The following is a 14,774-nucleotide window of genomic DNA, read 5'->3' on the forward strand; positions in this document are numbered from 1 at the left end:
ATGTAGGAATGACATGTATGTATCGAAACATATTCTTCGTGGCTTACATTTGCACTGCTTAACTTTACATTGCATAATGCTTTGTTTCCTGATTTTCAGAGATGTAAATGCATTGTCTTCAGGAACCCCAGGCCCCAGCTCACATGCAAAGACCAGGGAGAGGGACTCAGGATGTCACTTAGAAGAAAGAGTAAGGCTCCCCAGATCCCAGCACACACATAGAAAATTAAGGGCTGGCCACTTCCCCTGCTCCAAACTCCATCAACCCTCCACCCATCCCATTTCATCGTCCCAACTTTTCTGACCCTTTCTATGCTGTCTACCCAAGCCCCACTTTCCCATCCCTGAGCTCATAAACATTTGCATCTTCCCTATTATCCATATCTATTCATCCATCTCCCCATAATTCTACCAATTGCTTTTCAGAGCAACAATCCCTGCCCCCTATACCCCTTTTACTACCACTAAGCCTTCCTCCCTTCCTAACATATATTTGCATATGTAATATATTTCTTTTTGAAAATAGGTTGAGAGCCTTCTGAATTATCTGCAGTACTTAAATGGCATTTCTCTTTCTCTCCAATACAAATCATAGAATCATAGAATCAATGAGTGGGAAGGGACCTAGACAGATCATCTAGTCCGACCCCCCGCCATGGGCAGGAAGGAGCACTGGGGGTGGCAGGGGTCATAAGACCCCAGCCAGGTGCCTATCCAGTCTCCTCTTGAAGATCTCCAGGGAAGGTGAGAGCACCACCTCTCTGGGAAGCCTATTCCTTACAGTGAAGTAGTTCTTCCTAATATCCAACCTAAACCTATCCTCCTTCAGCTTGTGGCCATTGTTCCTGGTGACTCCAAGGGGGGCCCTGGTGAACAGACTTTCCCCGAGTCCCTGCTGGTGGCCCCTGATAAGGTTGTAGGCAGCGACAAGATCCCACCTGAGTCTCCTCTTGAGGAGACTGAAGAGATTCAGGTCCCTCAGCCTCTCCTCATAGGAGTGGAGGGTGGTCCTCAGCTTGATGGGCTGATTGGGTGCGATCAGTGCCCAGTGGTCACTGTCTACTCATGCATTTGATTGCAATTAATGACTCTGCCATAAGATAGCGCTGCCCCCAACAGTACTATCATACAATGGAGTTAATTAATTTACTGTGCCCTAATATCAGTGCAATTGTAGATGGTGATGCTTTACTGTGGAGCTAAGTAGTCTATTCTGCAGTAAGGTGCACATGTATATGCACCCAGGGGCACAGCTTCTTCAAACCCTGGAACAGAGAACAGAGAAAGGGAAGATCCTGGTGCACAAACAGATGGAGATTTTGGAGCTGACAGGTTCCCAGCATCCCAGTTCCCACTGCTCCCCTATCCCCCTACTCCTCTTATCCATGGGAGTCTCCTGCTCTACTCCACTCTATGTCTGAGGGCTCCAGAGGCTTCTTCTCCTGTCCTCCTACCTATCTTTGCTTATGTCTCATCCCATAATCTCCTCACTGCAACACTAAATCCCTCTAACCCTATTCCACATTTTAAAAGAACAATTTAAAAGCAACGCAAGCAATACTTGGAGTTTAGGACACTTAGAAAAATAGGTATTTAAATAAAAGGGGATTCTCAAATATAACTATTGTAGAGCTTAATCTATAGTCATATAATAAATATCAGCTCAAGAAACTGAATTTAAAAAAGAGTATTTCTAACATGAGGAGCTCTTTGAAATGTAAGGAAACAGTGAACTTTTTTTCAGATGAAATTGATTTCCCTGCCCTACTGTCCATTTGCAAGATGGAAGTCATTATTAAAATGGAATACAAAGCACTTCATTGCCTGTTTTAGTAAATGCTCATCTAGTCCTTTGGTAGAGTTGACAAGATAGGAAATGTAGTGCCTCAGCATCAGAACTGAAGAGTTCTCTCAGAAGCTTAGCTGGCCTTGGTGTAAGGGGTTAGATCAAAATTATATTAACTTTGCTTTTTCCACTGCTTTTTCCCATTTAAAAAAAACAACCTTCTTCAAACTTACTTTTCAACGGGTGGCAATAGGCATCTTTTTTTCGGTACTAAAATATACTAACTTGACAAGCTAAAGATCTTCACATGTTACATGCACTGCTTAGTTATCATCCCCACATTTTTTTAATTATAAAACTGGCTGCATAGAACTTCAAAGTTACAATCCAAAGAGAAACGCAAAGCTGAGTAGCACAGAAAACTTAAATTGTTTTTCTGATCTCATTTTAATGCAAGTGCAATATGAACACAAGCTTTATGTTATCTTGAATGTTAGAAAACAAACAGGATTCTACACTCCACACATTTTTCCATTCTCTCGGCAGCAGGGTCATGTGGGGATTTTATAGACTAGGAAGTGCCTGCACATTTTAATGACATTTAAGAACAATGGAACAGAATTACAGAAAAATACAAATACAGTATTGTAACCTCACTCAGAGCTTTTCTACTTATACTAGAAGATATTACATATTAGCCAAAAACAGTAATATCCAACTGTTGGCCTGCAGGTTGCATGAAGCCCCTGAGGGGTTAATTTATAGCCTCCAGGCTCCTATATAGGGAGCAGCAATTGGGACCTCCAAGCTTCCCATCCCTTCTCTAACTTCTACTTCCTGCCCCCACCCCAGCTGTGGGGCAGGGCAGCACAACAGCCCATGGTGCCGGGGGGAACCCACAGCCTGGGGTGCCTATGTGGCATAGGTGGCAGGGGAAACCACAGAGACGAAGCTGAGGGGACGTGTTGTGCCGGGCCCCTTAGAAGTTGGACCCCTGGCCCCTAGCCAAAAGCATCGGGTAGAAATTGATATGACTTGTTGATTTATAAGTGCACTGTTCTTTGTTTGGTTATGAGGTGGGTGACAAGGATGATAAAGGGCTTAGAAAGCAAGGACAAGCTGAAGGAACTAGGCATGTTCAGCCATGAGGAAAAGACAACTACGAGCAGACATGATGACAGCCTTCAAATACTTGAAGGGTTGCCATAAAGAAAAAGACACTTTTCTCTCTTGCTCAGAGAGTAGGGCACTGACCAATGGTTTGAGGTTGCAGCAAAATAGATTTAAACTGGATATCAGGGAAAACTTCTTCACTTTAAAACAGTGAGGCAGTGGAATAGACTGCCTATGGAAATTGTGGACTCTCCATCACTGAAGGTGTCCAAGAAGAGGTTGGGCAGTCCCTGGTCAGGGATGATCTAGGTGTAGCTATGCCCACGTTCTACTATGGGTTTTTACCAAGTTTCTGGGCTTTGTTGGTTGCCCCCCTGCCTTTCTGCTACATGTGTCAGAGTGATTTAAGCCTTCCTTCAGAGGCATTAGGTGTTGGCAGCAGCCAAGGCCAGGGATTTTGACTGGGGTGTGCCAATGCTCCTGGTGAGACTTAGAGCTCGAGATTCCAGATTAAAGCGTCTTGCCTCTCTGCTCAGGGTTAGACTGATCACCATATCTGGGGTCAGAAAGGAATTTTACCCTCTGGTCAGATGGGTGGTGGGGATTTTTGCCCTCGGTGTAGCAGGGGGTGTGGCCCTCTTCCTGATATCTCGAGTGTATATTTTAACAGCTTTTTATAGAAGCATGATGTTGGCTGCTGTAGTTTCTTTGCTTAACCTGTGGCAGGCTAAGGTGTTAGGTCTTGTGTTACGTCAGAGTTGACAGTAGTTTTACAAAGAGGTTAGACAATGGATTTGTATAGGATGGTTTGGATAGTGATGATCCTGCCTCAGGCAGGGGGTTGGATTAGATGACCTCTGAAGTTCCCTTTCCAGCCCTTCTTCTTTATGGTCCTATCATTCTGACAGGCATCAGAATTTCAAACACATTTACACTAAGAGGAAGGGAAGTACTGAGGGCTAATGTCTGGGACTTACACACAGGTGATTCCACTCCTGAGTGTGCCAACGTGGTAATCATAAGCAAATCATTCATGGCCGTATTTTTCACATTTATGTTGAGCAGTGCCTTACCCTGTGAAATCAGTAAGGGTAATGGAAGGATGCACTGTACATATGCAAGGGTGATAGAATCTGACTCTCTGAAATCCAGGTCCTCTGTTTAAGCCCTGGGCACTGGGGCTGTATATGGGTGTGTGTAGGACAGCTGTGGAGGTGAAATCCACTCCCCCTCAGGATGCATCACTTCCACTTCAGTGGTGATTATTTGAATGTCTACGTGAGGAAGGGGGAACAATGCTGCTGTAGAAATACAATGCATGAGTCCACTCTGCGTGGAATAAGTGTAAGCAACTGGGGAGGCATGCATAGTGTACCACTGATTTCAGGGCTTAGGATAATTAGATCATATCCAAAGTGTCTATGGTTCAAGCACATCTTTGGTGAAAAAAGCAGTCTGAAATTTTAACAAGCCAACATCTAGATATAATTGTTATTGCTATGCCCTTTTTGCTCATTTATTTGACCTACACAATTAACATTTTAGAAAAGTGTCATTTTAATAACTAATATGACTATTAATACTAGAATGCTAAACTGAAAATGTCTTTTTTTGAGCTAGTAATTAGAGTCAGTATGCAGCATACTAACCTGATTTTTAACAATTTGGCAACACTACTAAGTAAAGCTAGTTAGTTCCCTTCTGCTCTCCAACTCTCTGAAGTTGTTATATCACACAATGCTGATTTGGCAACATTATGGTAAAACCATTCATATAGACCCACTGCTACTCAGTAGGCATGTCTACACATGCATTTAGACTGGCTTAAATTTACTGTACAGTAAATATTTGTAGCTGCAGGAATAGGCCAGTATTAAAGCGCGTTAATGCTGTGTGTGGACTGATTTGAGACTAAACTTAGTCCCACGTCAGTGCACGTATAGTGTTACTGTGCAGTAAGGTGTCTACTGTGTGTTACTGCACAGTAATTAATCAGGCATAAATTTGATGCAGGTATTAAATTTACGCTTAAGTCAGCATAAGTCACCTTATTTACTGAGCAGTATGGGCTTGCACATGTAGACGTACACCCATAGTGTGCAGTAATTTTGGTTACTGTGTAGTAAATGCACACGTGTAGACACATCCAGTGTCAATGAGCCCCAGGGCAAGTCACAACATGATAGGTCAAACAAACAAAAAAGGCACTTCCCTGAAATATAAGCCATTCCTCTGCTTTAGGTTTTCTTTTGTTTGGTAAAACAGGGGCAGTAAAGGAGCGCACAGTACCTAAGAATCTACTGCCAGCATTTGCTTCCTGGGCACTGAACAGGTGGCCAAAAAAGGCAAAATATAGGGTCATAGGAATGTAAGGCTGGAAGGGACCCCATACGGTTATCTAGTCCAGCCTTCTGCTCAAGTCAGAATCATCCCTGACTAAAACCATCCCAACCAAGTGCCTGTCTAACCTGCTTCTGAAAGTTTCCAAGGATGGAAGTTTCACAACTTCTCTAGGTAGCCTGTTCCAATGTCTGCCCACCCTCATTGTCAGAAAGTTTCTCCTAATCTCCATCCTAAATCCCCTGCTGCAGTTTGAGGCTGTTGTTCCTAGTCATGTGCCCTACAACCACAGAGAAAAGCCTGTCTTTATCTTCTTTATAATCACCTGTCAGGTATTTGAAGGCTATTTTATCAAATCCCCCTCAGTCTATTTTCCAGGCTAAATAACCCTAGTACTTTCATCCTTTCTTCATAAGTCTCCTGGGCCCCTAAACATTTTTGTTGCCCTGTGCTGAATTCTTTCTGAACTATTCCCATTCTCCTTGAAGTGTGGGGCCCAAAACTGGACACAGGACTCCAGGTGAGGCCTCAGTGCTGAATAGTGTGGAAGAATCACTCCTCTTGATTTTCAAGTGACACTGTTGCTATAACCACAGATGGTGTTGGCTTTCTCTTTTTTTTGGAACAAGAGCACACTTGGCTCATATTCAGCTTGTGGTTCACTGTAAACTCCCTGGTCCTTCTCTACAGTACTGTAGCCTAGCCAGTTATTCCCCAGTCTGTATTTTTTCATGCAGTTATTCCATCCCAATGAAGGAAAGAGGGCTCATTTATCTGAATGATATGAAATAGGTAGCAATATTATAATGCACGGATATAACATTACCCCTTTAGAGACTTGCTCAGTGTCTTGCTCAGAAAGCCAGTAGCAGAGGTGGGCTACACCTCAGTAAAGTCTCATCTAGTCTTTCATTTATGTCATAGACTCCCTCAAAACATTTCAAAATAGCAAATATACAGACACAGACAGACAACAAAGTTTGTTCCCAGCTTTGATGAAAATCTTTTAGTAGAGCTGGTCAGAAATTTTCCAGTGGAACAATTCTCTATCTGAAAATGTTAATGTGATCAAGTCAAAACAGTCTAAATTAACATTTCCATTTCATTAAAGAAGTCAGGCTGCCCAGTACTCAGGACAGCTGGGCCTATGGCTAAACTAATCAGATAAAATAATATACAGCACAAGGTAAAATAAAATATAAAACAAGAAAAAAAAAACAAACCTTTTTTTAAACCATTGAACTGAAGTATTTTGATTTGTCAAACTGAATATTTGGGAATTTTCATTCCACAGGAAATTTCAATATTTCTAGTTATTGTTCTGTATCTGATATTTTTTTTACCTCTGGAATTTCTAGTTGTATGAAGCACTCATTTACAGATATGAACCAAAATTTCAGCAAATCAATAGTCTTTTGTAAACACAAGCAAATTTCAGTCAAATCTGCTTTTTGAGTGTGTTTGATAGTTAATTGAAAAGTTATATTTAGCTCTGGGATAGAACACTTCATTTATATTTCTGTATCAATTCTACATTGGGTCTAAGGTGAAATTTTAAATTCTGCTCCTGTTTGAATCAAAAGGATTTTTGCCTTTGACTTCAAATGGAAACAGAAATTCAACCTAAAGATAGTGCTTTTGGAATTCCCACCTCTAATTCTCATTTGACATCTGCTTGGACAGTATGAAATGAGCCAATGGAAAATATGGTATAATCATGTAATTAAAAACTTTATGATAATGAATACTCATGAGGTCTAAATATGGCTAAATCACGTTTGCATAGACATCCTTAATATTGGCATTTTCTAACTTCAGAGTACTTGACTTCAGTAGTGTAGTAGGGGTGGGGCCCATACTTGGGTGCTGCCCAAGGGGTGAGGTACTAGTAGGACAGTGTAGCAGGTTTGTGTTCCAGGGGCAGCAGTGACACACCCTGGTGGTCACGCAACCTCTACCCAGCTCCAGCCCTAGGCTGCCCTCCCCTTCCTACTCACCTGCCGTATCTTTGATGTAAATGTCTTATTGGAAGAGAGGCTGCCTAAGGGTCCTAGATTGAGCCCAGTTATTCTAGTTGCCAGCAGGTACGTCCTGGACCCTGCTCTGGTCCCAGCTTCACTTCTCTTGGGCAGAATGGGACCTCCTGACTGCCTGTGCCATCTAGCTAGTACATGGCTCCATCTGCCCCTTATACCATGCCCATGCCTCATAGATGTTACTGTGCAACAGTTTTTTTGTCAGGGTCTCGGCCTTCTTGACCTCTTCCCCTTTTCTTTTGCTGGGCCTTCTAGCTCCCATCCATTGTGCGAGATTGAGCTTCAGGGTCCCAGCTTCTGTCTCTCCTCCTTGGATCCTGAGCCTCCTGCCTCTGGTATAGGTCTTTCTTGGGCCCCTGGCCCTGTCCTTGCTCTAAATGCTAAGCCTACTTTGGCTCAGTCCATCTGGGCCCCTGGCCCTGCCTCTGCTCTGCTCTGGGCACTCAGCCTACTTTGGTTTTCTCCGTTTGTTGGCTATGGCCTGCTTTCAGGTTGCAGCTTACTTCTGGCCCTGGGTTCGTAGTCTCTGGTGGGCTCAGGACACTAGCATACTCTTAGGCACTACTGGGACCTCCTCAAACTCCTAATATCCCCAAACCACCAAATTAAACTGTAACAAAGAAGTAAGCACGCTGGTTGTAACATAAAATAAACCTATGCCGAATCTAAATACTGATAGTAGCTTACTGCCAGAGTAGCCAGACCTCCCCTTGCCAAGGGTTACATCTCGCATGTAGCAAGACTTCAGTGCCTAACTTGCACCCTTAGGGGATTCCAGGGATCAGCAGAGCCTTTTCCTCCAGTCCATGGCCAGGAGCTTCTCACTCAGCAGCTTGCTGGGCCAGCCTTCAGTCATAGCTTGCTCACAGTCCACCTCTTAACAACAAGGTATCTCACTGCCCAATCTTCCCTCCTCAGCTTACAGGGCCAAACTTCTTGCCCTGGCTCTGGCCCTGGCTTATACCTTTCTCAGGCGCTGCCCCTTTCTGGTTAGGTGATTTTACAGGTGTCCTCTAATTAGGCTCACTAACTGGTCTCAACATAGCGTTACAGGTGAGCTAGCATGGTCTTCCCTGCAGGGCTTCAGACTACAGTCCTACTGCGGAGCAATTAGCACTGCAATAGCCTTCCTACTGCTCATGCAGGCATTGTTCTTTTGTGCTACTGCAGAGTAGTTAGCTGTGCAGTAAGCACTAAGAGCTCCTACTTCCCTGGGCCAGCTCTCCTGCAGCTTTTTCCTTCCCAGTCTTTCCGTACCTGGGGCTCTCCCTGGACTCATTCTCCCATAAAGTAACAGAGAGTCCCAGGCTCTGCTACAGATGGGGTGGAAAGAACCCTACCCTGGGGCTACTCACTGCAGCTTACCTTACTGCTGCCTGGCCGCTTGCTGCCGTGCCTCACTCTGCCAGCATTTTCCTGCTCCAGAAAGTAACCAGTACAGGCAATAGGTGTCAGAGAATGCAAGGCATTTTGGGAAACATACTTTTGTAGAGCAGTAGTGAGTTCGCTGCTGCCAAACTAACCCTCATTTTTGCTGCCCTCTGGTCATGGGCTCTGACGAGAAAAAATGGGAAGAAAGTTTCCCCTGGCAGTAGCAAACTCCACTGACAGTCTAGAGAACTAAGATTTCCAAAATGTCTTGTACTCCATGAGACTGCCCAGTTGTTCCAGAGCTTGCAAGCACTGGGATTAATTAGACCTTGTGATCATCAGGGGGAAAGACCTGCCCAGTGTACTGAACACCTACACTTATTACAGTGCAGCTAGTAACACAGACCACTCCCTTATTGTTGGCAAAGTGAAAGTGATACCAAAGAAGCTGCCTAAAATCAAGCATAAGAGTCAGCCAAGAATATAGCACAAAATGCAAAGCAAGTGTTTCAACTTCCAAAGGACCTTTGAATTAGCTATGTCTATGAAGGCAACAACTGCACAGGCTGAAAGAAGTGGAGTAAGTGCAATCATCCAGGAAACAGCCACAGAAGTAGCTGAGAAAAAGAAATTGTCAAATAAAGACTGGTTTGAGGCACACTTTGCGAAGTGGATGCTGCCACTTCTCGAAGCCAAGAACACAGCCTACCTGAAACACAGCCAGAATCCAACAAAGTTCCAAGGCTAAGCTGAAGCATGCCAGGGCAATGGTACAGACAACAGCCAGATGCTGTGCAAACCAGTACTGGACGGACCTATGCCAAGAGATACAGTTTGCCTCAGACATCAGAAACCTGCAAGTTATGTATGAAGGCCTGAAGAAAGCTCTTAGCCCAACAGTCATCAAAGTCACCCCCCTCAAGTCTCAAGGTGGCAAAGTCAAAACCACTGAAAGAACAAGCAGATGTCATGCTGCGTCGAAGATTACTTAGACCTTAACTCCCATGAAACAGACATTTCAGAAGAGGTACCGAATCAACTTCCAAATCTAAGCGTACTGGCACCGCTAGACAAAAAGCCTACAGCTGAAGAATAGGGGTGTGTGAAACAGCCATATTTGATTTGGATTTGGATTCGGCCCAAATCAGGGACAGTGATTCAATTCATTGATTCAGAGCACTGACCCTGATTCAATTCAGGCAAATCCAAATCTGAAGATTTGATGCTGATTTGGAGAATCAGCAGTTTGGCCATAGACACACCTTGAAATGTTTTTCTACATACCTTGAGGTACCAGGCATGGATTGTGAATGCTGCGATGCTGGGGCAGATGGAGCATCCCACAAGAGCACAAGGGCCCCCCCCAACATGCTCAGTGGTGAATCTGGAAGTGGACCAGAAGTAATGTCCCCGGTCTACCGGGGAGCGAACCAGGGGGGCCCCAGAGCCCCTCCCAGCTCAGGGATTGTCCATGGAGATCCCCAGCTGCCCCCCCCGACCCAGAAAACACCAGTTGATGAGCTGGAGGGGTGCTGGGGGGCCCCACGGCGCACTCCCCAGCAGACCCAGAAGTGGACCGGATGTGCTTCTGGTCCACTTCGGGGTCTGCTGCCAAGTGTGCTGAGGAGCCCTCCGTGTTGCTGAGGGATGCTCCACCTGCCCCAGTGTCACAGCATTCATGAGCTAGCTGCCTGGTACCTTGTGGCATGTAGAAAACACATTTAAAGCTGTGTTTATGTCTGAATCACCGAATCTTTCTGAATCTCTCCAAATCGATTCGGAGAGATTAAAGGGCCTCCTGATTTGATTCAGATTTGGAGATTCAGCCACTGAATCGGGCCAAATCTCCACTGAATCAAATCGGTAACCAAAGCTTCGCACAGCCCTACTGAAGAACTTAGCAAGGCCACAGACTTTCTAGCAAACAGAAAAGCACCAGGGGAGGATGGCATCCCAGCTAAGGTTCTCAAGTGCGGGAAAGCTAGCCTGCTACTATATCTTTATCAACTCCTAGTGTGCTACTGGAAGGAAGGTCAAGTCCTCTAGGACATGCGTGAGGCTAACATCATCACTCTCTACAAGAACAAGGGGGAACAAGGGTGACTGCAACAACTCTAGGGGCATCTCTCTCCTCAGCATCACAGGCAAGGCTTTTGCCAGTCATCTCAAAATGCTGGCAGCAATTTGCTGACTGTATCTACCTGGAATCACAGTGTGGATTCAAAGTGGAAAGATCAACAGTGGATATGATATTCCCCTTACACCAACAGCAAGAAAAATGCAGAGAACAAAATAAGCCACGGTACGTAGCATTTGTTGACCTAACAGAAGCCTTCAACACTGTCAGCAGAGCAGGTTTGTTCAAGGTCCTGGTAAAAATTGGATGCCCCCTAACATTACTTGGTATGATGAACATGCCGGCCACAGTTCAGTTTGATGGATCAACCTCTGACAGGTTTGAGATGAAGAATGGAATTAAGCAGGGTTGTGTTCTGGAACGCCCACTCTTTGGGATCTTCTTTTCTATGCTGCTGCACTATTGCTTTTGACAGCTTGAAGGAAGGCATATATTTTCACACAAGATCAAATGGCATACTCTACAATCGATCACATCTGAAGGCCAAGGCAAAAATGTGGCATATACTTATTAGGGAGCACCTTTTTGTTGATGATGCCCTGCCCATGAAGAAGGCATTGACTCAAGAATTGTCTCTCCCATGCTTGCAGGATGTTTCCCCTGGCCATCAGTATCAAGAAGACTGGTCCTAAGACAGGGTGTCCACCAATCACCATCTATCAGCCTTGACAACAGACCTCTCAAGGGAGTTCTGCTACCTTAGATCCACAGTGAGCGACAACCTATCACTGGATGAAGTGTTAAATGTGCACATTGGAAAGGTAGCTACCACTTTCAGTAAGCTCTCCAAATGAATTTGGCACAATGCAAAACTCACAATCAGAACTAAATTGCTTGTGTATGTGGCCTGTGTCTTCAGTGTCCTTAAGTAAGCAGTGAGATATGGTCAACATATGCATATCAAGAAAAGAAGCTGAACAGCTTCCACTTATGCTGTTTATGGTGCATCTTTGACTTCAAGTGGCAAGACAGAATGACCAACACAGAAGTCATCACCAAAGCCAATGTGCCAACCATCACTGCACTACTTAAACAGTGGTGCTTATGCTGGCTTGGCCACCTCTGCAGGATGGAAGATACGCACATCCCAAAGGACATCCTGTATGGGCAAACTGCAGGTGGGGAGAGAAGAGTAGGGCACCCAAAACTGCTCTTCAAAGATATCTGCAAGCGGGATATGAAGGCCCAAATCCTTACAGACAAAGTGGCATTCCCTTCTCAATTATGGAGTCCAACATCATGATGAGAAATGGTCCAAACCAGAGAGGAATGGGAGATACTTTACAAGTGGGTTTCAGAGGTACTTGCTCTCATTGAGGCCTGGTGAGACTGAGGGACCCAGGACTCCATTCATGGCCCTGGAGAGCAGTGTTTTTTATGGGAACAGACTCTCCTATTTCATCCTCCCAAGTTCACCCTTCCTGTCCCATTTCCTCCCAACTGTGCCTATCACACTTTTTTCCTTTCCCTCCTCATTAGGGTTTCATTCTCCTCACCTAGGAGTACTTCATACTTCTCGTTCCAGCCCCAGTCTTTTTTTTTGCCAGCTAGGTGTAATGCCTTATTCTGCACCTGTTATGCAAACCCAATCTTCCTGCCCTTCTGACAGCTTCTTTCAATTGTTTGTCTCTTCCTGCCACCAGACTAGCTACTATATGCAGTTTTCCACCATAACTTATACAGTGTTAATCTCTCTCCATCTCCTTATCCCATTTTTTTGTCTACCCAGTCTTCAGCCTCCTTCATAACACCAATTTCTTGACTGATCTCTTTCCGCTCTTCTATTCCCTATCCTGCCCCCCACATTACCATCTGTCACTCGCCTCCCAGTTTCATTGGTCCCCAGTCTCAATTTTTTCTAGATGGTTTGTTTTCTTTTATCTTCTACTCAATCAAATGATTCCCAGCCCCATGTTCCACTTCATTTTGCAGCTCCTTCCCAATTGCTATTCCCAGTCTCTTTGCAAAACCAACCCCAGCCTCCCTTCTATGTTCTCAGCTTCCCCTCCTTCTGGCTCCAAGTCACAGCCTTCCATCACTTCAGTGTGATTCTCTCTTCCCAACACACCCCATTTCTCCTTCCTTTGAGCTCATTTGCAGCAAACTCTTTCTAAATTTTTTTTCTTTCCCTCCACCCTAACCTAGCTCTTGTTTCCTCTGTATTCAAATGAGACAGGCTGCCTGGGGGCATCATGTTGAATTTTTGGGCTCATATACACATGCATGGAGGATGCTGCAATGAGCTTTAATTACAGTGCATTGCAGCAGACGTCAGTGTCACATGTGTCAGCATCCCCATGCTGAAAAATGGTGGTGGGGCACTTTAAACTGAAACTTGTTCAAAGCACCCTGCCCCCATTTTTCAGTATGGGGGCACTGATACACAAGATGCTCTAGGTGCCTTTAATTAGTGTGGGTCTCGGACCTGTGGTAATTAAAGCACGCCCCTGCCCTCCCCACTCCCCCCGAGCACACCTATAAATCCCCTTGAGAGCAAATCATTTCTCAGTTCAGGACTCATGGGTAAAGGCGGAAGGTGGCAGGAAACTACCTTTGAACCTGAGGGCATCCTGTAGTGACAATTATACAACTGAGATAATGCCTGTGCAAGGGTTCCCAGCCACAGTTCTTCTTGACTTGCATGTTGCTGATGGGCTTTAGTTTTTTGCCATCCAGAAATGAAGCTTGGTAATTACCAAGGGGCTCATTTGGGGAAATTTCTAAGTAGATTAATAAGATTTTACTTGCAATACGGGGCATGAGGCATGGACACACCAGTGGCAGTGGCAAATCCAGCAGCTGAGGAGCTGGGGCTGTGGTAGTCAAGACAGATGCATCTTCCTTGCCACATGTCCATGGGGATCTAAGGGCCCCAGATTCTGCAACAGGCCATGCCCCTGGCCCCTGCCACCTTGCATTGGTTTACCTGGAGTCCATACACCCCTGCACTAGGAATTCCTTATAACTCTAAAAAAGGTGATGCAAAGTCTTCACATCAGTAGTATATCACTGGTAATTTGCCATTCTGACTGATCACCACATTACAATGAGTAAACTCTTGTAGCGTTTTTATTTGCAGAGGAGAGGGAAAAAGACCTCTTTACCTACTCCTTCACTTTGATTGAACATCACCGTCACCGTCTGACAAGCAGAGCCATCTCCCAGGCAAACTCCACATTGATCTTCAGTTGCATTAGAATTTATCTCATAATCACAGCCAACAGTCTAAAAGGAAAGAAATTTTCAGGATAAATGATGCATCCATACTGTGTTACTGCAGACCCAACACAACACTGATCCCAGCTTTTAATCAGCTGTTCTATAAAAAGGAAAAGAACTGGAAAAGAATTTAATAGAATACTACATGCATACAGAACCTTAATAGAGAAGCTGACATATGTAGTCTAAATATAAAAATAATGCTTAGTGTAAAAAGGGGCTAAGTATTATTCATGAAGTGCATTCCAGGAACAGATGACTGTAACTAGAAGTAATTATTATAATAGGCACACATCTCTCACTTGGCAGAAACTGTCCAGCACATCCAGGATTATTTCTACTTTTGTACGGCATGTATGTGTCCTGGGCTGCCCAAGAAAATTACGTACCAGTAGAACTAATAAAATAGCCCTGCCAGTATCACCTTAAAGAAGCTCTAATATTTTATCCACTGTATTTACTTTGGCAAATCTTTCACTGAGCTGAACATTTATTTTGGAAAACTTGAAACAAACACTTTTAATGATAAATGTTTTGAATTTGTAATGCTGTTGGTACTCAAAGTACTTAGTGCATGCTGGGAACTGGAATCAGCTGAGTTTGTGCAAGCATGGTAAATTTAAGCCACCAAAAGCTTTATACCAAGTTCATCCAACTTGGACACCTCCCCAGCCCAGGGGAGCACATTGAAGGTAAAGTTGGACAATTAAATAATATTGCAGCTTGGTGCCTGGCCCACAGAATGAAATGGATTTTTTTTAAAAAGACTATA

The 14,774-nt window shown here is 44.4% G+C and overlaps 1 protein-coding gene across 1 annotated transcript in view; it reads right to left on the reverse strand.

The window, feature by feature from the left end:
* ADAMTS12 (ADAM metallopeptidase with thrombospondin type 1 motif 12) overlaps positions 1-14,774 on the reverse strand; it is a 362,955-nt gene that overhangs the window by 78,278 nt on the left and 269,903 nt on the right. Inside the window, exon 14 of the mRNA XM_090037912.1 lies at positions 13,888-14,008. Within this exon, the coding sequence (XP_089894038.1) occupies positions 13,888-14,008 (121 nt within the window). The remainder of the gene's footprint in view (positions 1-13,887; positions 14,009-14,774) is intronic.

The sequence above is a fragment of the Crocodylus siamensis genome, chromosome 3, assembly GCF_052110815.1.
Source record: "Crocodylus siamensis isolate JL-2025a chromosome 3, ASM5211081v1, whole genome shotgun sequence".
NCBI classification, from domain to species: Eukaryota; Metazoa; Chordata; order Crocodylia; family Crocodylidae; genus Crocodylus; species Crocodylus siamensis.